General features: G+C 45.3%; 1 protein-coding gene across 3 annotated transcripts in view; it reads right to left on the minus strand.

The window, feature by feature from the left end:
* Positions 1-25,425, minus strand: part of INPPL1 (inositol polyphosphate phosphatase like 1) — a 755,507-nt gene that overhangs the window by 75,302 nt on the left and 654,780 nt on the right. For all 3 annotated transcript variants that reach the window (XM_078658619.1, XM_078658620.1, XM_078658621.1), the window contains one exon: positions 13,327-13,476. In XM_078658619.1, the coding sequence (XP_078514745.1) occupies positions 13,327-13,476 (150 nt within the window). The remainder of the gene's footprint in view (positions 1-13,326; positions 13,477-25,425) is intronic.

The raw sequence follows: 25,425 nt of genomic DNA on the forward strand, positions 1-25,425 counted from the left end.
CAAAAGACATAAATAAAAGGCATTGTCATTTACAATGCCAAAGTTCATTTTGTGAACTAAGTGTAAGTCTTAGGCATCGCTATAAGCGCAAATAGCAAACAACCGTCCATGGCTGGATCGCGTTATAACTTTGGTATGAATAGGAGGCACCTTGCTTTGTGGCTGTCCGTGCTTTATCTGTTATGATCGTGAATGAAGCTTGTGCTGCTTCCCATGCTAGACATCTTCCTACTGAGACACCCCCTGGCTGCTATGGAAACTGCTGTCACTGCTGCTGAACATGTATTACCGTTTTTTTGTGTGCATTATGTTTGTAGTGTTGCTGCCCATGCTGAACTTATTTTATGTGTTCAGGAAGCTTCCCTGGCTGTGGGCCATGCTGTATCTGTTTACTGGTAAGCATGCTTGCAGTCTGCCAGGTTATATTCTACAACCAAGCTGAGGTGCCGGCGGATCTCAAGTCTATGCAGAAGAGCACACAAGTGGCCTCAATGGCTGCTTAGACATGCAAGAATTTAATGGGCGAAGCTAAAGAGCCAGGGGATGTACTGTACACCACGTCTCCAATCTGAGGGGACTCTGCTTTCACGGGACAATAGAACAAGTGTCCAATTGTTTGCTGGCATATGAATACTGTCAACGTGTGTTTGAACCAGAATGCTTTACACAGTCAGCGAGGCCGCCTGTCAGGAATATAAGTGCCCGCCCCCTCACCCATTTTGTGGATATTACTGGCATAGAGGGGTCAAATTGCCAGTTCGGATCACACTTTGCGGTTAAGTGCAGGAGGCGGGTTTAAAGCCCTGATGTTCTTGAACCACCCTCGACCCTACAGCCACCAAAAGCATAATATAAACAGATAAGCAAAGCATGTACGCTAGACCTGTTTCCTCAGTCCCGGAATTTATCGCAGTGTGCAGAGGAGTGAGAGACTGCCAGTAGGTGGAAAACTCGCCCGTAAGAGTACAGTGCGTGCACCCAATAAACTCTACATGCACAAAATTTTCCATTTTTGGACGTAAATAATCGTGATAAAACACCTCAGCTTGGGGTTGTTTTTATACAAACAGTTAAACATAATTCAGTAATTTTCCTGGGACATTTGCACCCTGTACAAACAACCACAAATCTGGGAGCAGTATTGTGCACTTCACCACAACTTTGATCATCAAATAAAACACCACAAAAAGCCATACGAATCTAAATTAACAAGCGTGGTTAAAAGTACTACCACCACAGCACTTACACCAATGCCCTTCTCTGTGCTAGGAGCACCGACAGGGTGCATGGGCGCTAGCAGAGAGTGGTGTCAGTGTTCTTAGACTGACTGTGCTGCAGGGCGGCCTGAGGTGAACGAGTCTGTGGTTGAGCAGTCCTGGCATCTGTATGCCACTGTAAAGGCCATGGAGCAGGCTTTGCGAGGACCTTCAAAAAAGGATGTAAACAAGCTGTCGCCATTAGGCGAACACCCGATTGTTTTTATTTGCATCGCGCTTTCACTTTAAGTGGAAGCGCAATGCAAAAACACGTGGCCGCCCTTGTTGAAGGCGACGGAAACAAGCTGTCGCCATTACGCAAATAATTTTAAAAAAGTTAGGCGAACAGCCGCTTGTTTATATTTTCATCGCGCTTTCACTTTAAGTGAAAGCGCAATGCAAAATCAAGCGGTCGCCTTTGCCAAAGGCGACTGAAACAAGCTGTCGCTGTTACGCTAATAATAAAAAAAAGTGCTCACCCATCAGTTAAAGGAGACTGTATAACGCCGCAAGTAAAAGATCCAGAGAGGATGGGCAGTCCGAGAAGGAGACAGGGCGGTAACAAAGAAGCCTCATTCTGAATCACAAGCCTGCGTTTAGCATACACTGTGACACCAGCCAATCATAATGAGGGGCAGGGCTTCAACTCCACTTCTGAAATAGCCCGATTACAAGAAACCTCGCAGAGCGAGTAGCGCATGCGCGCTGCAACGCAGTTCTGCAAGACCTAAAAAGGACTGCCCAGTTGCCTGAGGCCTGCTTTACTGCATGAACTACCAGAGTGTCTCCAAGGGTCAGTGAACTGGTCTCCTGTTCTGAGCTAGAGGGACAGGCTCCTGATCGGCAGTTTCATCAGAGCCGACGTAGCGCGCCACATCTCAACGCAAGTCCTCCCATTGCCAACTCTAGATCGATGGCTTAATCAGAACCAATGTAGCACATCGCATCTAAGAGCTGAACCTCGCATCGCAGCACCTCATCAGCGGCTTCCCTTGCACCAACCCAGCACAATGCATCTCGATGCAAGTGTCTGCAAGGTAGCCCCAGATCAGTGGCTTCACCAACCCGACGCAGCATGAACAACGATTTTTTAACAACGAGTGGCCTTAACGACGACTCATAAACAACGACCTGCAACTGAACCACGACCACCTCAACTACTACTTCATTAAACAACGAGTGGCCTTAACAACGAATTTAAACACGAACGTAATACATTTAAAGATCACTTTGAATGAAAACTAGAGACAGTTTTAATTTACCTTGTGATGCCAGTAGATGGCACTGTAGGATTGTTTAAAAATGATGTTTTATGCTGACGTGGTTTTTTTTTTTAATTGCTTTAAATAGTGCATTTGGTTTTGTTTTTCCGTTTGATATGCCGCCAATTAAGTTAGCATTCTAGTTGTGGCCACTTTCACATCCCAGCTTCACAAGTGTCATTCTGTGTGATCTCTGGCATTTTACACTTTTTTATTCAGATTCAATTACTCAGTGCTCAAAAAAACATTAGGTTGATGTGGCCCCTACGTCAAGCAGCTTCTGGAATATATATATATTGTCATTTAAAGAACAGACCACCCAGCACTTCCGCTTTCTTTATCCGATTCTAGCAGGTTTTTTTTCATCACTACGATCGCCCTTTTCGCAGGTTTCATTACTTTCTTTGCCTTCATTCTTCTCTCTTTTGTGCCATTATTTCTGTAGCTCTAGGAATGGCTCTGCAACGAATATTTTCATGTTTGATGACAAAATCCTAAAACAGCGTGGCCCAGTTTGCAAATTGAAAATAGATTTCGCTTAATCAAACGTCAATACCAGCAATATTTTAATTTAATTCAAGGCTGGAGATTAACAGTTCGTAGCATTGTGGAAAATGTCAGTAAAATATGAGGTAACCGTCTACGTGTAAATATTAGTATTGTTAAAAAAGAAAAACACTATAAGAGTGGCATTTTCAAAGATAGCAGTTTTTCATTTCCATCAGTTTAAAAATATGGGTAGATTCGATTTGGATGTTAATAGAATTTTTTTCGTGGTTCAGTTAAGTCGTGGTTCAATAATTAGTGCTTAAGATTTGGTAATTGTTTAGCTTTCGTGGTTTAGGCACTCGTGATTTTAGAGGTAGTTGTTTAATCATACAACCCCACATCAGTATCGCAGTTCCTGAGTCGGTGGCTTCGACAGCACTGACCCAGCGTGATGCATGTCTAGGCTGAACCATGCATTACAGTTCCTGCTCGACAGCTCCTCTGCACAGCACGGCACAGGTCGACGCATATTTCGCATGTTAATTCCAAAGGACACAAGGTACTATCACAGCGGGGCATACTTGGTCCTGTGCCCGGCCTGTGCTCGATTGCGCTCAGCTTGAACTTGTGACTTTGACCCGGTACTGCTGAACAAGTTACTTACCTTCGGTAACACCTTATCTGGTACAAAATTTCAAATTCCTTACCTTAGAATAATCCCCAAGCGTGCCAGGAGCGGGCATAGTTCGGCCCTGCGTCAGCCAAGGTCAATCAATCAATCCGGAAAATTGTGAAGGGCGCTACTCACCCGTGAGCATCTCAAGGCGCTTGAGGTATAGCTCTGAGTCAGCCGAAGAGCCAGGTCTTGAGGCTCTTCTTGAAGGTATGCAGCCACGGTGCCTCTATAGGCGCCAGCCCGGCGCACCCACGTAAGATACTTTTGCAACTTTCCACCACAGGAGCGTGGAGCCACAATGAGAACGGACCACTGGTGTGAAAAACTAGGGCCCTGAGAAGGTTGTCCCTTACACTGCAGTCGGGTCACAGAGTGGGGAGGATGGGAGCGTCAGAAAAGAACCTGAAGCTAGATAGAGTCTCTAATAGATAAGACGTTACCGAAGGTAAGATACTTGTTCATCTGATAGAGATTTCTAGTGCAGATTCTTTACCTTTGAACAGATACCCACGCAATACCTTCATGAGGTGGGTCTGCGAAGCCAATTTTAAACAGAAAGGTCCTGTAGGACCGAACAGGTGAAGTGCCCTTTGCAATAGATCCAACTTTCCAGACAGTAGTGTTTGGTAAATGTGTGTGAGGAGGCCCACGTTCCTGCCGGACAGATATCCAGGACCGGGACTTTGAGGCCTAATGCAGTGTGCCTTAGCTTTGCAAACAGCCAGGGAGTTGCTTCTTGGCTAGTGTGTAGCTGACCTTGATGCAGAGTGCTATCCATCTTGCGATGGTCTGTTACTACACAGCCTTACTGTTCGTCCACCCGAAACTCTTTAGTGCAGTCCAGGTAGGACGACAACGCTCTTTTTGGGTCCCGATGGTGGAGTCTCTTCTCTTTGCACAGGGTCGGAGCAGTAACACTGGAGCGGGCGTCGAAGGAATGTCTCAGTCTCGCTGCCAGTTCCGCTTCGGATCCAGCATGGGATCCTTGGGCCCAGAGTGGCGCCGAAGGCGAACCCGCTGGCAGCTATCCGGTTGGGAGCCCCTCTCGAGCCCTTTGGGTCTGAAGACACTCCAAAAGAGCTGGGCTGCCAAATATGAGGTGCATGGCCTCATAAAATTCTTGAAACTGGGAAAAAGTCAGGACATTGCGGAGCGGATCCTGACTTAGGCTCTGCCGAAGTGCGAATCCTGGAGCGCTTCATCCGAAAACTTTGACGGGTGTGGCGAAATCGCACACCACTTGAACTTCTTTGATTTCTTGTGTTTCCCTCCCCCAAGTCTCCAGTCTAGGCCCTCTTTCAGATTCTCATGCCATTAATATTCTGGGTCGGGCTGGGGCCAAGGCCGAGCTATGCATCTAGAGGCAGCTTTTCATGCTTTGGGCCTGGGGAAGCTTCCCAAGAGGCAGATCTGTATAGGTATGGGCAGAGGGCGCCCTGATCTGACCCAAATTTTGCAAAACTGTAGCCCAAAAAGTCTGCGGTTGCTGGCATCCCCAAGCCATATTGCAGAAGTCTACGTCAGGCACTCGACAGAGGACAGCTTCGAGGGTGCCCTCCATTTATTAGCTGTAGTCTATGTAGGGTGATGTATGTCATACGTAGGTAATTAAACTGTACATATTTCAACCGTGTATTACGTGAGACCGCTTTGGGGTGGGCTATCACCCTCTCCCAGTCACTTTGTGTGATGTAATTGCCTAGTATCATCTCCAAGCACGTCCTTAGGGTTTCCAGCGGTCTCCTCCCTATTTCATTCAGCACTCGGTAGAACCATGTCAACAAGTGCTGTGCTGTCCCCATAGAAAGGAGGAGTTGGAGTACCATATGCGGTGAGGGTTCATCCCTACCCTTGTCCCATAAATCCGTGAATGCCTGCACCAATGCTTCATATGTCAGGAGTTGACCTCTGGGTAGGGCGTGGGTATCAGACAGGTCCTCCAGTGGAATGAGTACCCCATGTAAAAAACACAATCTCCCACTGTCGTGATCCCTGCCTCCATCCACTCTAAAAGTTAAGTATGAGTGAAATAGGTAACATGGTCTCCGTGGGGGAGGCCCATCAGTGGTAAAGCTGGTGCATAAAGGGGGCTCTCTGGGTTCACACAACACATCGGTGCCAGCACTGCAACGCTACGTGTAACAGTACACTCGACTGTGGGAGGACTATAAGCGTAATAAGTGGGCAAAAGAAGTCACTGATATAGGGTCACTCCCAACAGGTCCAAGTCGTGGGTATGAGAGCCATCTAGCCATTTAGCCATCCATTGCAGCTGCGCTGCTAAGTAATATAATTCAAAATCTAGAGCTCCTAATCTCCCAGCATTTGGTCAGTGTCTCAGGACCTCTAAAAAAATTCAATGGCAGGCGCCATCCTATATTAATTGTTGAGGATGGTATCGAGTTGTTTGAACCAAGGGGTGTATACCCTAACCAGCAGGTTCATGAAAAAGTATAACAGACAGGGGAGCATTACCATCTTGGTAATCGACACACACCCCAAAAGAGATAAACACAGGGAGGGAAGGTTACACATGCCCGAAGGTTGCCTTAACTTAAATCTTCCAGGTCATGGTACACCGATAACCCCGGGGTATTTAAAGGTTGTGGGAGACCAAAGGAAATCTGGTAACATATCATGTGGTCGAGGGGTCCTCTTCAAGCAAGGGAATATACACATCTTAGCTTGGTTAACCTTTAGGCCTGAAAGAGTCCCAAAGTCCTCCAGCAGCCGAGATGCCCTCCATCTGATCCATCCACCAAGTATAAATGGAGGTCATCAGCATAGAGCGGTATATGTTCATGGCCTTCAATCGCAATACCAGTGCCTCTGCCCTCTGTCCAGAACATATCAGCCAAGGACTCTACAGCCAGGGCAAAAAGGAAAGGAGACAGCGGGCATCCTTGCCAGTTCCCCGGAACATGGCGTATGTCAGGGGACATGTGGAGCAAGTCTTCACTCAGGCCGTCTGGTCCATATAATGTAGAGTAACACATTTAATGCGTCTCTCACTAGCCCCATCCTACTCATGACCTTCAAAAGGAAGTCCCATCGTATAGAGTCAAAGGCCTTCTCGAAGTCTACTGACATAATGACAAGCTTCTAGTTAACCTGCACCTCAGGGTGGTAGAGTATATGATATAGTCTACTGAGACTGAGGGATGTGCTACGGTTTAGGATGAAACCGTTCTGGTCTCTATGCACTAAAGTCCGCATGTAGGGGAGGAGTCTACTTGCCATTATTTTGCTGAGAACCTTAAAGTCCATATTTTCGAACTTTTTATTTTAACTCTTTTTATTGATTATCAAAGCACAGTAATTTGATACAATCTTATGTGCTCACTGCAGTACCATCAATTAAAACAAACCATGTTGAAATACCACAAATAATCTGTCACAGCTCGATATCAAAAGGAAAAAAACAATAGCAGCCTGGACGATAACAATTGGACAGTTAATACAATTCTCAAGGCTCCTCCCGTGTCCCGTCTTTGTCCCGTCGCTGTCTAAGAGTAAGACCACGCTCCCACCCCTCCTCAATTTATGTGAGTGGAAACTCCAGGAGTGTCGGGCCCCTTCCCACAGGGTGCAATGCTGCCTGTGAGGTCATATTAGTGTGCAGACTTGACCATCTACCCTATACCTGTGGGGACTATGCCCGAGCCCGTCGGGGAGGCTGGGGAATTGTGGAGGGTGTCCACGTATGCCTTGTAGGGGCCCCAAATATCCTTGGGACGAGAGGAGCAGGGTAACGTGCTGGAGTAGACTTCGCTATTGGGGTTGCAATAGGCTAAACTGTTCAACCAACCTTGCAGTGTGGGGGAAGCCTTACGACTCGAGTGTAGTGCAATCTCCCTCTTGGCCAACAGCAGGCTAAGGGATGCGAATCTCCGAACTGGTTTGGGGAAATTAACCGTACAATACAACAACATATGGTGAAGGAGGGTCCGAGGGCAAAGTTTAACGACCTCACAGGTAAATACCCCCAGTGTAGCAACCTAAAGAACAAAGGTACCTTCGGCTCGTGAACCCGCCGTGAGGTACCGACGGACAGGTTAGTTGGGACTGTGTAATTTGGATTATTATTTTGAGCGTGTAGTTGGGGTCTGGCCAGTATGGCATTGTCAGCCTTTACCAGAGACATGCTTGTGAGGACAAGGTTATTATTACACCTATTTCTTCATCATGAATGACTGCACAGTGGTTCAGTGTAGACATAGAACTGAGCGGCTGGTTTGCAGTCAGTAATATTTTGTAATATGTATAGAGGTTGCACTACAATTTAGTCGTCTGATGTTTGCATCCAGCTCTTCGTGGTGAGAGCTTAGTTGTGGGCAGTTGAGAAAATTATTGGGTTTGTTAGACAGTACATTGTACTGTAATTTTGACAGTGATCTAACTTGGGAACTGTCTTCATTCATATGTCTAGAGCGGGGCCTTATCCTTCCGAGCAGTTGCCGGGTGAGGTGAGGCTTACTTCCCACAGATTGATGGGTAAGTGAAAGAAATTTTAGTTCTTGAAACTATGCACAGGACAACTGCTGGTGACGCTATATTCGCACCTTTTGAATGATCATCATAGTTTAGTGATGGATCTGTCCGAGTTTGCTTGAATGATCGCTGGTTGTGCACAGTAATAACACGTGGCATTTTGGGTATATCTAAGTCATAAATGTTGTCTATGTCTTATTTAACACCACGTGTTTACATTTTCTATATGGTTTTCCGTTTCTTTTTATTTCTACTACAGGGAAGACCGATCGCATCCACTGAGCAAATTGAAAAGATGCGGTAGGATGGTCGTGTGCGACCACTCTTAGTTTACATGTAATATGGTTATTTAATCCTTTTCAATTTATTTTTCCACATTGGTTAGTGTAATTGCAGTAGCATATGAGAGCTTGGCCCTGATGAATGCCAGTGATTTTACACAATACGGCAGAAACATGTTGGCCTGATTTTTTCCACCAAGCAAGCTGGACAGTGATTATTTTACACTGTCATTACACTATTTTTAATCTGACGTCCAGGCAATCACTAATAAAGGTCTTTGTTTGCCTCGACAGCCATTTTAGTCACTTCACTACATATATACTTTTTTGCACTGCACTTATCAGTACCACCTCTTGTATTAACATTTGCGGTGTCCAGACCATGACGAAGTCATGCATTGCCAATGTACATCTGGGCGTTTGCAGACTGACCATGGTATGAGTGTCCTACTTGATGAGGCTCCGCCATTTGGGTGGTCTGATAGGACTCAAAACAGCACTTGTTGATAGTCTATGTTATTACTAAGTCCTTGACCTATCTGTCTGTTTTGTTTGTTTTTTCTGTGCTCCCCTTTCCAGCGTGACTTTTGAGCTCCTCGGCGTCACGTGACTGACAGGTACCTTTGTTCTTTAGAAATTAACCGTACACCCTAAGAGACCCACTTCTGGAGTGGGGACGAGGGAGAGCTGCGTCATGTTGCCCAGCGTAGTGTGAACTGTCGCCTAAAATGGGTGTGTATTGGGATAGGTCCAAGTGAGGTGTGCAAAGTCCGCGTGTAGGCCACAGCATTTCCGGCATGCTTGCGGTCTACTGAGATCAAGTTTGTGCACCTTAGCCGGGGTAATGTAGATTCTACGTAAAAACCTAAAGTGTAGCAGTTTATGTTCAATGAGACATCTTTCGTGACTTTACAGCATTTGGGTAGTGGTGGGGATGGAATCAACGATCCTCGAGTTCACGCACTCAGTTATACACGAAACAATAATGCTTCTTCACAGGTTTTTCTTTATTTGTTTGTTTTTTACGACCAATTCTTCATTCATTGGTACATACGATTATTTCATACTCGTTTCCTTGCGAACATAATGTGCTCCTTATGTCGCCATTTTAACAGTTAGCTTGCATTTATCATCACCCAATGCATTTCGGGTCATAAACCTCGACCCTTCGTCAGGGGTCTGTGAACAAGGGATAAGACAGGACCAGGAATTAGATGCTGCCACAAATGTCATAATGTCTAGGTAAGATAGTAGACGAAAACGTAAAAAAATGGAGAAACCGGAATGCAGAAAGAGTATAAAGCGGTGTCTGAAAGGTGGAAAGGTCGATTCGTGAATTACTAGTAAAACGGCGGTGCAAAACAAACAGATGTGTAACTTCAGATGGATATAGTAAGTAACCCAGTGCTCTTTACAAGTTACGAGTGTGTACAAAACAGTCCCAGGCAACAATATCACAAAAACTTACGGAATAGCGGCAGTAACCGTCACCTTGAACGAGTCTCGGTAAACCTCGGTGTGTAGTGGAAAGTGCAGGGAGTATTTAACATAGGGTCATGTGATCGGCAAAACCGCCAATACAGGAAAGGAACAGAGAGAGCCCAATAGGAGTGGAGTATAGAGAGACGTGTGTAGTCAGAAGACTCTAATCACGTGATATGAGTGTGAATGCTTCATAGAGAAGAAGGTATCGAACGTAAACAATAATATCAAAAAACATGATAATAAAATATGCGAAATAGAGCAAATGAAACATATTGCGAAATGAACGGACTGAATAGGTCAGAAACAACAATGCTGCTAGTCATTTAAAGAAAACATGAATGTTCAACACGATCATTCATCCCAAAAGGATGTGTCGAATTAAGTTTTTTAATCCAGTGGAATTCTGATCGTAGTCTTTGTTTCAGTGGATCCACGTCAGGGCGCTGTGGGAGAATTTCCAGAACCGTGAATTTGAGTTGGGATATCTGGTGTCTTGCTTCTATCCAATGGTTAGCTAGGGATGATTTCATGTTAGACTGACGGATATTGCTTTTATGTTCAGTGATGCGTGTTTTTATTTTACGCTCGGTTTGGCCGACATAAACTTTCCCACAAGGGCATTTGATAGCATAGATGCAGTTAGTGGTGTTACACGTGCTCGAGGATCGTTGATTCCATCCCCACCACTACCCTGTTGTAATAAGGCACGGTTAGACTACGTGTGACGTTCACGCACCACCACTATCTGATGAACTTTTAGAAGAACTTTGAATACTGAGTGCATAGGGATTACACTATTTCTCATTGATTTTACAGCATTTGGCCCATTTGTCGTCCCTGATCGAGTGACCAAGATCAGTCTCCCAATCCCTACAGATCTTGTCGTCTATTATTGGGATCCTCGCGGCGCAAGCCTTGTAGAGTTTAGATCTAAGGTGTACTCCGCTCACAGCTTTAATGAGGAGGGACAGAGGAGCAAATAAGTCCGGTTCCAGAGGGAACCCACGGATTGTTGCCCATAACGCAGAGTGTAGCCATTTAAGCACAAAGCCGTGGTAGCAGGCATCGTCCGAGGCCAAAAAAATGTGACCGCCGGGATACAAGTCACCCACTATCGAAATGGAAAACTTGGTCAATGTGCGTTGCACATGCTTTACGCCTGTGATAGGAAGCCAGCGGGCGTTAGGGAGAGGAAGACCCGAAGAGTATAGAACCGGAGAGCCTGTGTATCGCTGAAGCTTACTCCATGCCCAACTAGTAGTCAAAACTGTTTGTATATTGGTAGTGTCCCTTGGCACGCCTCTAGGTAGGATGGTAGCTAGCCGCTCAGGGAGGACAAACTCCGCCTCCGGGCGCAGAAACAGAATTCTGCCATGCGGGTGATACCACGCGAAGGCATAACTGCTTTGAGCTACTAGATAATATAAGTTTAAATCCAGAACTCCAAATCCACCTCTGTCATATGGTAAGGTGAGCACCTGCCAGCGGACACGCGCCTATTTACCACCCCAGACCAGCCTCGTGCATTGTGATCATAGTTTTAAAAAGAAACTGTTCGGGAGGGGAATGGGGATATTATTGAAAAGATATAAAAATTTAGGGAGGATCACCATTTTAATGATGGCAATTCTGCCTGCATAGGACATCAGGAGTCGCAGCCATTTCTCCAACTGGGTCTCCAGTGCCCCTATTGCCTGCCTATAATGGCGGATAATCTGGTCCGTGGACGTGTATGCCCAGATATATGACGGAGTCCGAGCACCATTCAAGAGGGAACTCACAAATCCAGGGGGTCGTGCTGGTAGTCAAGGGAAAGATAACAGATTTGTGCCAGTTTATGCCTAGTCCGGAGTATTGGCCAAAACAAAGGATCTCTCGAATAAGAAGGTCTAACTTGAGGTGGGGTTCTCTACCTTAAAGTCCATATTGAACATGGACAGTGGGCAAAACGATTATGGAGGTGCTCCTACTATGTCAGTCTTAAGGAGTGGAATCATTGTTGCGCTTCGTGTGGAGTCTGGCAAGCGGCCCAGCTGCAAGGAGTAAGCATAGAGTGTTACAAGTTTGGGGGCCAAAGTGCCCACAAAGGTGGAGTAGAACTCTGCTGGGAGCACGTTTGGGCCCAGTTCCTACCCGTGGGCATACCCTTCAAAGCTGCACGCACTTCCTGAGCCATAATCGGGTACTCTATGGTTTCTTGGGCTTCGAGTGATAGAACCATGGTCAGTCTATTCCCTGGTTCAAACATATTAAGTATATTGCTGATGTATTGTGTAGACCGGACTTACATTCTAATTCCCCAGAAAAGCAAACTACATTGGGGAAAAAAAAATATTTTATAAAGAGAATAATTATACCGGTACTCAAATATTACGATTGGAGATTTTGTACGATAACATATATATTCACTTTGTGACACAGATGTTTCTTGTTTCTAATGGTTGTTTTGTGTTTAACTTAGATTTTTGCATATTCCTATTTTCGACAACTGTATATTGTAAAAATTGACATCTTTACCATTGCTATGATATGTATAACATGTGTTGCCCTGGCGTTGCCTGGGCTTTCGTGTCTGTTAACAATAAAATCTGTTGTGAAGAGAAAAACAAAAACATTTAGGTATACAATCACCACTAACAAAGACGGCGAAGCGCTTTTAAACAATCTATAGTGGGCTACATCATAATTCTGACCACCGGGGACATTGAACCCTATTTGGTGTGGGTACCTAACCTGTGGAGAAATCCATTTTAACAATGCTTTGACTGGGATGGATTCGCTGCCTGCTCAATTTCCCTCTGGGACAATCTGACTCTAATACAGCCATGACCTACCCTTGCGATGAAGTTTCTTACAAATCGCTTTTACAGTTTATGATTTTTTGCAAACGTTACCAATATCCTTCACGTTGGTTTTTTTAGTGCCTGCACTTAAAGCATATAATTTTCTTCAACGTAAACTTGCTTTTATTTCTTATGGTACTTATTTACGGTAATAAGTTAGTAAGCTCTGCAGTTGGAAGTTTTCTAAAAGGTGCAGTCTCACACCGGAAATCCCTGCGTTTTTAATTTATTTGGCATTATGTTATTTAATTGCGTATTCATGAGTTATCAATTTTATTGCTCTTTTATGAATAATTTTTAAGAACCAAATATAGATTTTGCTGGTGACGAGACTACCTTCTGCAAAAAGAATCTCTCTGGTGCTGGCAGAAATATTGGCATGTGCAGAACTGTATTCAGGAACATGCCACTTACAATCGTCAACTTCACATCACTCATTTAACAGCAAGAACATGGCCCTTTTCCAGTTGCCGAATATTGCTGTACTGGGCCTATTAATGGGTGAGTCTATGCACAGACCGCTGAAATGTAAAATGGACTAACCGGGTCTGAGAGGCTTCCTCCTTGAGTGTGGCTGGACAGGTTGCTGGCGGACGACCAACAGACGTGGCATTGGGCTTTTCAGGTTCATCAAACATCTTTGCAAGTTGAGAGGGGGCACTTTCCCCAGGGGCATGCTTTCGACCTGCTGATCTAATGGAGAGAACATGAACAGGTTACATAACTTGGAGAGGTATATCACAGTGATCAAATCAATAATTGCCATTCATACAAGCTTTGCAGAAGTAAATCCGCAAACTAAGACTGTTCTTCAACTTTGATATACTTAGTAGAATCTGATGCTTTTCCCTATCGTTAGGCTGTGAATCCTCAGTTATCAGTTTCCATACACATGCAAATCATTCAGTTGAAGACTATATGCAGTATATTTGCATCTTTTAATAACCCTACTCTGGCCAATCGAAGTCAACCGACCCAGGGTCCCAATTCCCCTCAAAGGCTGTACTGCTCAGATTTCTGCAGCTATTGAAGAATTTGCAGAACATCTAGAAGCTTTATAACTTAGTAGGAGGCTGAGTTGCATGTGAATCTATGAAAGATACCCAAGTTGGAGTTACAGGTAAGGAACCTTTTCTTCTTAAACAATGGATATTCCACAGATTCACATGCTTGAATTACAAAATCCCAAAGAAGTAGTGACCTATAGATGCGAGAAGCAGTAATGAGGCTCAACTTAGTGAAAAAGAAAGTGCGGCACGGCTTGTGGAACTGCTATTTCTGATGTTGCATGAATGTTGAGACAGCAATGCTTAGTGACGGCCGGGGTAGAGGCCCACATTGCTACCTTGCATTTGTCTGCAATAGGCATTCTGGCAAAGAGGACAGCTGTCATTGGTATTTCTCTGATGGAATGAGCACCAATAATATTTCTGAGTAGCCTGCAAGGTTTCCTGTGGATGGCATTGCATGGTTTGATCCAGTGGACTAATCATTCTTAGACAAGGCACCACCTTTATTGGATTTCCAGACAAGGAGCCTTCTTAATTGGATTTGCCAAAGGACAGCTGATCTAACTCACGATAGTCTCATGTCTTGTAAACCTAAATGGATGCATACATATCTCAGCTGGGGAAGTCAACTGTGAAATGTTAGTTGATAAATTAATCTTCTCTTTCAGGAGGTTACTGTAGGCATGAAATGAGCATTTGTTTAGAAAGTAACTATTCTTTACAAATTGCACATAAGTTGGTTAGAGTGATAAGGCTCAGATTTGTCCTACTCTTCTGACTGAAGTTCAAGCTAGTACAGTAGCAGTTAGCCACGTAAATGTCTGTAGGGAATGTGCTCATAAGGACTTCTTACAAGAGCATCTAACACCAAGTTAAACTCAATCTAGAGATAGCTTTGCTGTGGAGGAAGGTTCTAAAGATTACTCCTATGAATGTTTCCAGCACCCACGTGGAGATTGGTAACAGGAGGGAATGAAGTCCACTGATAACTGAGACAGATTAACACACATGGGTGAATACTTCATACCTGTGTCTGCCAGGTGTACAACACAAGGTAAGATTTCATGAGGGCATTGAGGTAACTTCTAATTTTAATGTTCTTCAATTTAAAAGCATTCAGAAACGTAATTTGTTCTCATGCTCCAATATTGAGTTGACAAGGACTTTTATTTAAGAGTTAAACATCTCAGAGCTTCAGTTCTTCACCTCTGTGCCCTAGCCTGGGTAATAAATCTGACTGAGCACTGCTCCTCATCAGACTGTATCTGCAGCCTGATGATAATGTAAAATAAACACAGCCTTCCCTTAACTCTAAAAATAAAACCAGGCTCTGTGCTTATTATGTTATCTAAAAAATTAACGCAATGCTGTGAGCTACTCTGAAGTTGTTTGGGGGCTCACAATCGAGTGATTGTAGACACCTGCTTTGACAACTCTCTGTGACCATATATCTGATGCATTCAGTGCACGGGGGGTCACACCTGAGATGGCTACCAGGTGAACTCTGATTAAGGCATGTCTAAGCCGAGATCTCACTAGATACAAAAGATAAGGCAGTACCTGATGAGCTTTAACTTAAAAAGGGTGAATTATTTTTAGTCCTCCACCAGCTACAAAATCATTTCCACTTTGCTGCACATGCTTTATTTGTTGAGACAGCTCTGGCTTGTGCCAAAATGTCCTTGCAGTCCTGCAGGATGTCTAACTGTCTAAATCCATGGTGTTCAGGAGACAGACTGTCAATTTGAGAGATTGTGGGTTGGGGTTAAGAATTTGGCTCTTGTGTCTGGAGAGAAGATTAGCTGAGCATTTCAAGAGAATGGGCTGCTCTTACATTAGTTAGTCTAAGAACCAGTACTGACTTGGCCTCTAGGGGGCTATGTGATTCAACGTGAAGTGTTCTCTTTTCATTGTCGCAATCAGTTTTGGTAGGGGGTATTAGCAGGAAGACATCATGCCTGATAGTCTCTTGAGAAGGCATACTTTTACATCTTTTTGTTTGATTATTTGCTTCACCAGTGCCGAAAGAGCTATTTGTCTGCCAAATGAAGGGAATTAATAATTCTTGTTGGGATTTAGGACAACTTGCTTTGGGTTAGCTGGAGGCCTTAAGACTTATCTTATCTTATGCTGCATTTATAAAGCGCACTGACACCGGAGGTTTCCTGGCGCTGTGATAGAGATTGAGGGTGAGGGCCATAGCCTTTAAACTAACATACCACACACACAATCGATACAGGGTTTGAGCTTTTGCTATCTTTTATGGCGAGTAAACTTGGTGTCCTAGATGATGAAGGTGAGCTGCTGCTGGATACATATATTTTGTAAATATTCTGGGTGCGGATTGGAGGCCAAAAGGAAGTACTTGGAATTGGTAACAACAACCTATTACTTTAAATTGTATCAATTTTCAATGTCTGTGAACAGGAATATGGAGTACACATCTTTGAGACCCAATAATGCCATGTATTCCATTTTCATTAATAGGGGCAGAACGTCCTGGAGTGTGACCATTCTGAATGTTTGTTTTTTCAGACAGAAGTTTAGCTGGTGAAAATCTAGGATGGCCTTTCATTCATTTTCAATCTTCTTTTTTATTAGAAGGTGTGTGGAGTAAAATCCCACATTTCTGATGGTGTTTTGGGACTATTTATAAAGCCTTCCTTTGTAGAATAGGTTGTATTGCTGTCTTCAACAAATGTTTGTGTTTTATTCTCTGAGGTGACATTGTTGAAGGATGTGAAATAAACTCTAGCACGTCACCATACTGAATAATATGCAAGACTCATTTATCCATAGTGATTGCCTCCCAGTTATTGTAGAAGGTAGATATTATGCTTGCTATAGGGCCTGATGTTGTTAGACTATTGTATGGTAACTGGTGCTAAAAGATTGTCAGTGACCTGGCCTATTTGGTAGGGTGTATGCTTCTGCGGTTGCCTTGAGTAGGACTGCTGCTGTCTTCTATAGGAACATGACTGTCGAAGTGGTGCATAGTTTTGGCGGTTTTCATTTTTTGTTAACAAACTTTATTGAGCCTTCATGTAGAGTACAATACAGTATTACAACATAGTTATGGCATTTTCATTTTTGTTGATCATTATCACCCCTTCAACATAACCCAAAAATATATAGCTTAGATAAAAGAGAACATGGGGATTCACCTCTAAGGATTGTTAGTACCTCAAAGGAAATGTGTCACATGTCTGATCCTTTAAGCCCTGAACTAAGTCAACTGCCCCCACCCCCTTCCTCCCTCCTCTTCCAGGTAACCTACGTTCTGCCCTCTATCCTGTCACATGCTCGTAAGTTACCATTCATCGTCAACCTATACTAATGGTGCACAATGGGCTATTCTGTGTAGTTCGCTCTAACCCTTGCTAGCTATACATCATGTGTTTAATGTGATCCCGGTTGAGGGTTAGCGAATGTATGCGGGATTTCTAATTGTGTGAGTTCCTCCAAAATAGTGGTCCATTCCATGGAGATGGGGCGTTTCCTCAGCCCTCGTGCCTCCTCCCATCTGAGCGCCGCACTTTCAGCACTGCCCCATCTAATTACCTCTTCCCACCATGCCAATACTAGGGGACCCTTTGGGGACTTCCATCGCATTGTAATTGCTCTAATAGCCAGTATAGCCGCTAGGTCCAGGAGGCGTAGGTTAACCTTCTAGGCCCTAGTACGTTTTCACAAACCCAGCAGGCACTCCAGTAGGTTGTCTGTTATTATGAGGTGTGTGATATCCCCCAGTATAGTCTGGATCTGTCCCCAGTAGTCTCGAAGATGCGGGCAGGCCCACATCATATGAACAAAGCCCGCTTCTTCCGCTTTGAATCTCGGGCAGCAGTTTTGGGCCTCTGGGAACATACGCTGTATCCTCTTCGGGGTTTAGTATGACCTGTGAAGAACCATTGTTTGTATGAATTTCAATTTGGCATTGCGGGAGACCCTTTTGGGATGCTCCAAAATGTTATCCCAGGCTTTGTCCGTAATCACTGTGTCTGTAGATTCTGCCCATTTTGTGTGAAGGTCCGTGAGAGTAGTGGAGGCTTGTGCTCGAATGCCCATCTAACTATGTGACCACCCCTCCCCATGTAATACAGCAGGTGCACTAAGTCGTGTTGTGGGGGTTCACTACGCTGAGGTGCCCATGTCGTCCTGATATAATGCACTACCGTGGCATGTAACAAGTAAAGCTGGTCAGGGGCACCGGTGTTCCTCACGAATGTGGCGTGGTCTAAGAGGATACCATCTCTAAAGAAAGAACCCACCACTGCTACTCCCACATCTGTCCTATCTCACAGTCTATTCATCGTGAGTTTACCACCCATGATTGGCATTCCCAGTAATGGGATATTGCTCGCGTAAGGGGTCGTGGCTGAGGTGTACTGTAGGGCCTATTTCCAGCACTGCAGTGCCGTTGTTAACAGTGGGGTCCGCCAAAGGGTATTTTCATTTTTGGAAACAGCATAATATGTAAGGTACCTCGTTCCAGATCCAGAGTATCATAGCCTATTTCTTGTAGGTTCCTGCCTGCCGTCCTGTAAGACAGCCATTGAAGTTGGGATGCGTAGTAATATACCCGGAAATCCGGGACACCCAGCCCTCCCTTGTTCAATGCTAGTTGTAGCTTCTTAAGGCTGACCCGACGTCTACCCCCTTACCAGAGAAGGTCCGACAGTAGCGTGTCTAGAGTTTGTAAGGTGGACTGTGGCACCATCAGGGGTAAATTAACGAAAAAGTACAAAAGACGAGGCAGCATCACCATTTTAGAGATGACTATCCTCCCCATCACTGACAACGGCAATGATGTCCAGAAGGAGATGCTGGAACAAAGAGAAGCAATAGCTTTCATTAAATTGCCTTCTAGTTGGTCCGACTGATCCCTGTACACTTGGATAACCAGATATTTAAATGTATCCTGCGCAACAGGTAGCTGATAAGTGCCGAATTGGATCGTGTCTGGGCGAGGTCCCTCTTGGAAATAGAAAGCGTGGGATTTTCCTGCATGAATAGCTAATCCTGATATGGCCTCAAAGGTGGAGAAGATATCGGGAAGGGGTCCCGCCTCGCCCTCTAGGTCTCGCAGATATATTAGGATGTCGTCTGCAATATATTGAAAAAAGCTGTGTGGAGTCCTGTAATGGTATTCTCTAAGCAGCAGACGACAGCCTCAAGACCATCGCCAGTGGCTCCAGTGCAAGAACGAACAGTACCTTTATGAATATTGTATTCTTGAGAGATGTATCCGCCAGTACGTGCCCTTGCAGTGGGTTCAACATAAAGCAGGCGCACCCATTTCAGGAAGTCCGGGGGGAGGTCCAAACGCTGCAGGGCAGCAAACATGTAACCCATGTTATAGAATCAAATGCCTGTCGTAAGTCTAACGCTAGACATCCTGCCCTATTATACTCCATGGGGGCGGCCCTTATAATGTGATGCAGTCTCCTAGTATTGAGTGAGGTGCTACATGCGGGAAGGAACCTGCATTGATCACGATGGATAAGGGTGGGGAGGGCAGGAACCAGACGATTGGCAAGTGCCTTACTTAGAATTTTATATTCGGTAGCCAGTAAAGACAGCGGCCTGTAGTTGGACATCTCAGTGCTGTCCCGTCCTGGTTTGGGGAGTGACACTACTAGAGCTTGCATAGTGGATTGCAGCAATTTACCAGTGTCCCATGCCGTCTTGTACAATTCTTCAAGATTAGGGACTAAGATGTCTGAGTATGTAACATAAAATTCAATCGGCAGACCATCTAGGCCTGGGGCTTTATTGCGGTTAAGGCTTTTAATTGCGGTTCGCATTTTGTGCTGGGTGATGGGTCCCGAGAGGTCTTTGCGTGTAGCCTCCGTAATCGTAGGGAACTGTAGATCATCTAGAAAGACATCCATCATGTGGACATCCACATGTGTTGGTGCCGCATATAGGGTGCTAAGATAGGTGCAGAATGCTTCATTGATTTCTATTTGTGAACAAACCAGACCCTTCAGTGGCGAGTGTATGCAGGTGATAGGTGTCGCTTCCGGACTATCCCTGAGTAAGCCGAGCTAGTAGTGTACCTGATTTGTCAGAGTCCCTGTGTTTCAGGTGTGTGTATGCCTGATAGTCTATAGGCCTAATGGTTTCCAGAGTCTCCGCGTGCTTAATTCGAGTCTCTTGCAGAGATGCTCGTTTGTCTACGTCAGTTACTGCAGCTGGTTCTAGCTCCGTCATTAGGGCCTCTGTATCCATGAGTCTCTGAAGCGCTTCTTGCCTCGCCCCTACAGTGGCAGCAATGGCGGATTTCCGCACCACCACTTTGAATGCGTCCCAGTTCACTAGGTTGGAGGAGGCTGTATTCCAGTTGTCAGTGAAATAATTACTAATTTCGGTCGACAATGTCTGAAAAGGGGCGTCTTCTAGGAGTTGGGGCCACATTTTCCAGGTCGGCACAGGAGTTGGGACCCTGCCCCAGGTCAGCATAAGTTCCAGAGGATTATGATTAGAGAAAGCTTTGGCTAAATAAGTCGATTTGTGGATGTGTGTGGTTATTGTGTGTGAACAAAGGAATCTATTGAGCCTGGTAAGAAGCTGATTAACTGGGGAGTAAAAGGACTATTCCCTATGTGTAGGACGTAACATGCGCCATGCGTCCTTGAGCCTCCAACCCAGTATCCAAGTGTTCAGTAATTCAGTCTGCCTGTGTGTCCCGGCCTCATGCAATGGAGGGTGTGATCTATCCAACAATATGTCAAGGATCGCATTGTAGTCCCCACCCAGTATCCAGGGAATGGTATCCCAACCCGTCAAGGCTCTGCCAAGGTCACAGAAAAATTTGTTCTGATCGAAATTCGGCGCATATATACTACCGAGGACTATGGGTAGGCCGTCCAGGATGCCCTTTATGAGTATATATCTCCCTTGCTCTTCCGTACGCCGGTCCACTTCTACAAACGGGACTCCATGGTGGATCCAGATTGTCGCCCCTCTAGCAAAGGCTGAATAATTAGTGGTGAATAATTGACCCCTCCATTTTTTCCAAGTTTTCATTGCCTCTGCCTCCATCAGGTGAGAATCTTGAAGGAAGACTATCTGAGCCTTTCTCCTAAGGAGGTAGGCATGCACTTTGTGGTGCTTATGTACCTCCCCATGTCCCTGTACATTCCAGGTCAGTAGGTTGTAGGAACCTATGGTGGCTTGAGTACAAGACGTATACACTATGTGCACCGTGCAATGCGGAGCTTGTGAGCAAAGGCAGACCTGGAATTCCCCATCCCTTGTGAACTAAAGATGAACGGTGCAGCTAAGAAACAATGCTGAGCCAAACTTAGAACTGAAACATACAAAGTCCATAGAACGGTGCGTGCGCTATGTGGGGGGCCAGCGCCGCCAACCATACTATTGCTTATATAGGTGTAGAGCTCCGATGGCTCCACTGGGCCCTGGGGGGGGGGGGGTGGGAGGGTGGGGGGGGGGGGGGGGAGTAGTCTCATGATATATGTATCTGTGCACTTTCCCAACACAGGAATTTCCGTATCGGGGTGGTTCACATGAGTAACCCAGCCAGGAGTGCCCAACATCGTGGAAGATCGTGTTCATGTCCTAGTAATTGCAATTATGGACATTTTACAGTTGGAGAAAAAAAACTAGCAGTTCGGATTACAGTGCATACTTTAGAAATACTTTGCATGCACAATCAGTACGTCTTAAGATAAAAGGATACTGATCAGCGTGATACATCGTGCCAGTGGTTCAAACGGTGCAAGCCTATAGAAGCCTAATGTGCAGAGAATTATTCACTATCCTTCAGTTGTCCAGCAGTCCTTCCCCCGTTTGGGAGTTTCCAATGGAAAGAGTGTAATGCTGTGGCCAGAGTCCGATTGTATAGTACTGTCCTCGGAGTCTGTCGCGATCTTCGTGTTGTCCTCGCACAAGGATCCTGCGACTGCTAGTGCTTCCGCCCTGTCCGCCATCTTCTGAGCCGTTCTTCGGGCCTCTACCCCGTCCTTGGGGTGGTTGTTGTGACGGCGTGGGGCTATGCCTCACCGAGCCCAACGCCCTCTCCTGGCTGTGTGCAATATCCATCACTTCCAACCATTCTTCCACATCATTAGGGCTGTCAAAGAAATAAGATTTCTTGTCATGTATTACTTTGAGTCTAGCTGGGAACAGTAGGGCATATTTAAGCTGAGCCGCCCGAAGCTTCTTCTTAACCGCTTGGAAGGAGGTTCGCTGGCATTGTACCATGATAGTGTAGTCTGGGTACAGGGAGATCCGCTGATTTTCGAATTGAATGTCCGCTTTCTCCCTCGCCTTTTGCAATAGCATGTTTCTGTCTCTGTAGTTCAGGACTTTTACTATCTGAGGCTGTGGGGGTGCGCCTACCCTCGGAGCACCAGTTGGAATCCAGTGTGCCCGCTCCACACAAAAATACCGGGATAGGCTCTCAGGGGCGACATACTTCCGGAACCATGCTTCCATAAAGTCCACAGGGTGAGTACCTTCACATCGTTCCGGAAGCCCAATGAATCGGACGTTGTTTCAACGATTGCGGCCTTACGTGTCCTCTACCCGGTCCTGGAGGCCATTAACTTGCAGCTGTAGTTGTTTAATTTGCGTAGCATGCTCAGTAAGGTGTGGGTCTATACTGGTCAATGCCTTCTCGTGGTCTCGCACAGTCTCAGATTTCCTTCAGTATCAGATACAGTTTTTCTGAGTTGGACTCAGCTGACTCCATGGCGGAAGTGCCCGGTGAAGTGTCTCTAGTGTTGGTGTCAGGGGGTCCCCCTTGTCAGGCCAGTGTCCAGCATTTTGCCTTTAAACCTGCCGATTTCTCAAACTAGTCGATCGCAACCGCAGGCACGAATGATATAGTTCTTGCCGTCGCATAAGGTCCCCACCTTTGAGAGATCTAGTTCTGGAGCCTCACGCCTCAGTGGATGTAGATTCGCAGCTTCTCTGGGTCCCCTGTCTCCGCCGGTCACACCCCCACTCCACCGCTGGTATATTATGGCACAGTTTCTATTGCCTCATGAATAGGCCAGTCGCAAAGTGGGCCGTCCCTCACGCTGCTATGCCCAGTGTCACCGCAGCAGCCTTCAAACCAGGAACCCCAGCCGTAACTCCGTCAGTGTTAGTCCGGTTCGATCGGGGACAAGCGGGTGTTGCTCGGAACAGCCGGATTAGGGGGGGATGCACCATCCAGCCGTCCGTGTCGCCGATGATTCACCAGCACATCTCGCCTCCAGTCCAGGCGCTCCCCCGCCCTCCCGGTCTACTGCGGCATAGGGCCCCGCAGGACCACAGAAACAGTAGGGAAATTAAAATATGGGGGGTGGGGAGGGGCCTCCTCTCCCGGCCCGACTCCCCGTAGCTCGTGCCCTCACCGCCTTGTGTTGGTGACAGGAGAAATTGAGCTTCCGGCTCTGAGCTAACACATCACGCTTATACCAGTCCAACCACAAAATATATGCATAGTAAACATACAATACACAATTAAAAACATAAATTCATTTTTCTTGGTTTCCCTACCTTTGAATGATGAAAGGATTAGTTGGCCTTGCTGGTATTTGAACTTGTGACCTTGCGATAACAGCACAAGGGCACTCATAGTACACATATGTATTATATTACATGCTACAGTTCAGGGACTTAAACACAGCTCTGCCAGTGAACCTCAAACCTTAACCCCACTTGCTATTTCACCACTGCAGCCTCCAAATCACCCTGCCAGTGCACTCCAGCCTAGACATGCAACTCCCCAAGCTGTTCGAGTATTGGCACCCTGCATAGGCCTCAGTCAGCTTCTGCCCCATCGGCTGCACCCCTAGCACACCAGCACTAGGTCTGCACAGCTCTGCCAGAACACTTCAGTCATAACTGTCAAGATTCCGGCCAGTACTGTGAACTAGACAAGACTGTTCCACGCCACCTGTAGCACCCCTTGCTGTTCCAGGTCCCTCAATGAAACTCAGTCCACCTATGGCACTCCCTTTTCCACATCTAGGACCGGCATATTATGTAGTCAGTACTGCTCAGTCAGTACATCTCTATCCTGACTGACAGTTCCACTGTTACTCATGGAACCTACGCACATCTCTCTCAATAGTCCTCTACGCCCTCTCCCCATTCCATGTTATTCCTGCACCTGGATTCCAAATGGGTCTGTCAGTACACCTCACTCCTGGTTGGTAGCACCTACACCCCAATATTCCTGCTCTAGTGCCCACTCACAGGCTTTTAGTACCTCTCAGATCCGATCTTTAGCACCCCTTTTATGTAAGCACCTGGGCTCACACACAGCTCAGTCAATACACCTCAGTCCACCGGCACCACCCACATTATTCCAGCATTAGACAGTGCTTTCGATTTTCCTCAATCTCGCCCCACCCAACCTCACCAATGCGGTGTCTCATGAAATGCATCATATTTTTTTATGTTTTGTTTTATATGATATTTACTTTTTTTTTTAACTCTGTTAAGAATTTGCCACCCTGCCTCATTGAAGCTGTATACTGCATCATTTGGTGTTCAGTAAATTCCATACTAATGCTTAATATTTAGCAACTAGTGCTTGTGAAATTATTTTGTTTTACAACGTTATCAATCCTTTATTATGTTTGTGTGTATACTATTTTCTCTGGAAAAAATACCTGCTTGTAAGCAAGCCCACTACTGTCTTATCTTTTCACTGCTGAGCATTGTGGGACATTTACAATGACCACCTACTTCCGTTTTACAAGCAGAAAATGTTCTGTGACTCAGTTTATTCTGGTTTTATCAAGCAGTTCTCTGCATTACATATTTTCATAATCATGCATTTCTAAGTTTATTCGATCTATGCATACCCAATTGTCTAAGATTAGCTCGATGAACCTCTTGTCAGCTTAATCATAAATGTTGCAAACAAAAGAAAATTGATATTTGCATTTTTTAGTACATTTTTACTTGAATTGGACTATTTCGACTTCAAGTTTGTTGATGTGGGCTAATCTATTTATGCATACTGCTAGCATGTAATCCGAGAATGGGTGCTGCTATAGCAACAGCAGTAAAACCTAATTAATCTGTTTCAGAGATAAACCATCTCTATTTCTATTCAAATTGCGTAAAACAACCTTTAGATTAAGAAGAAAGAAGTACATGATGTACGTCCCGGGAGAATAGTTAGTTAAACTGTATAGCTACGCAGACATAAGGCTCAACAGACCAAGCGCTAAACTGCTTCACTTACCGCGCATACAATACGGTTAATCAATTATAAAACTCAAACTTAGTTCACCAATTCCGAACTCAGCTGCTTTACCTGTTACGTTACTCCCCTACAAACAAAAAATTATAAGTAAAACACATTATCATTTACGATGCCAATAGCTAACATTGGGATTACCGGATTACATTTTATAAGTGTAACTTCCAAATGGGAAGATATAATTGGTACAAGTTTGGTGTCTCTGGAATCCTAATTTAAAATCCTAACTTATGGTGAAGTCAGATTTTAAATTACACTTCTGAATATGCCACTTTTTGAACTTTGGCATTTTTTTTCTCTAGAATTTGGTGCCTGTAGCTTGTCCATGATCACAGGACTGGGCGTAGTTGGCAGTTGGGCTTTGTGTTTTCCTCCTAGAAAGCCACACACAATGGGGCC

The sequence above is a fragment of the Lissotriton helveticus genome, chromosome 8, assembly GCF_964261635.1.
Source record: "Lissotriton helveticus chromosome 8, aLisHel1.1, whole genome shotgun sequence".
NCBI lineage: Eukaryota > Metazoa > Chordata > Amphibia > Caudata > Salamandridae > Lissotriton > Lissotriton helveticus.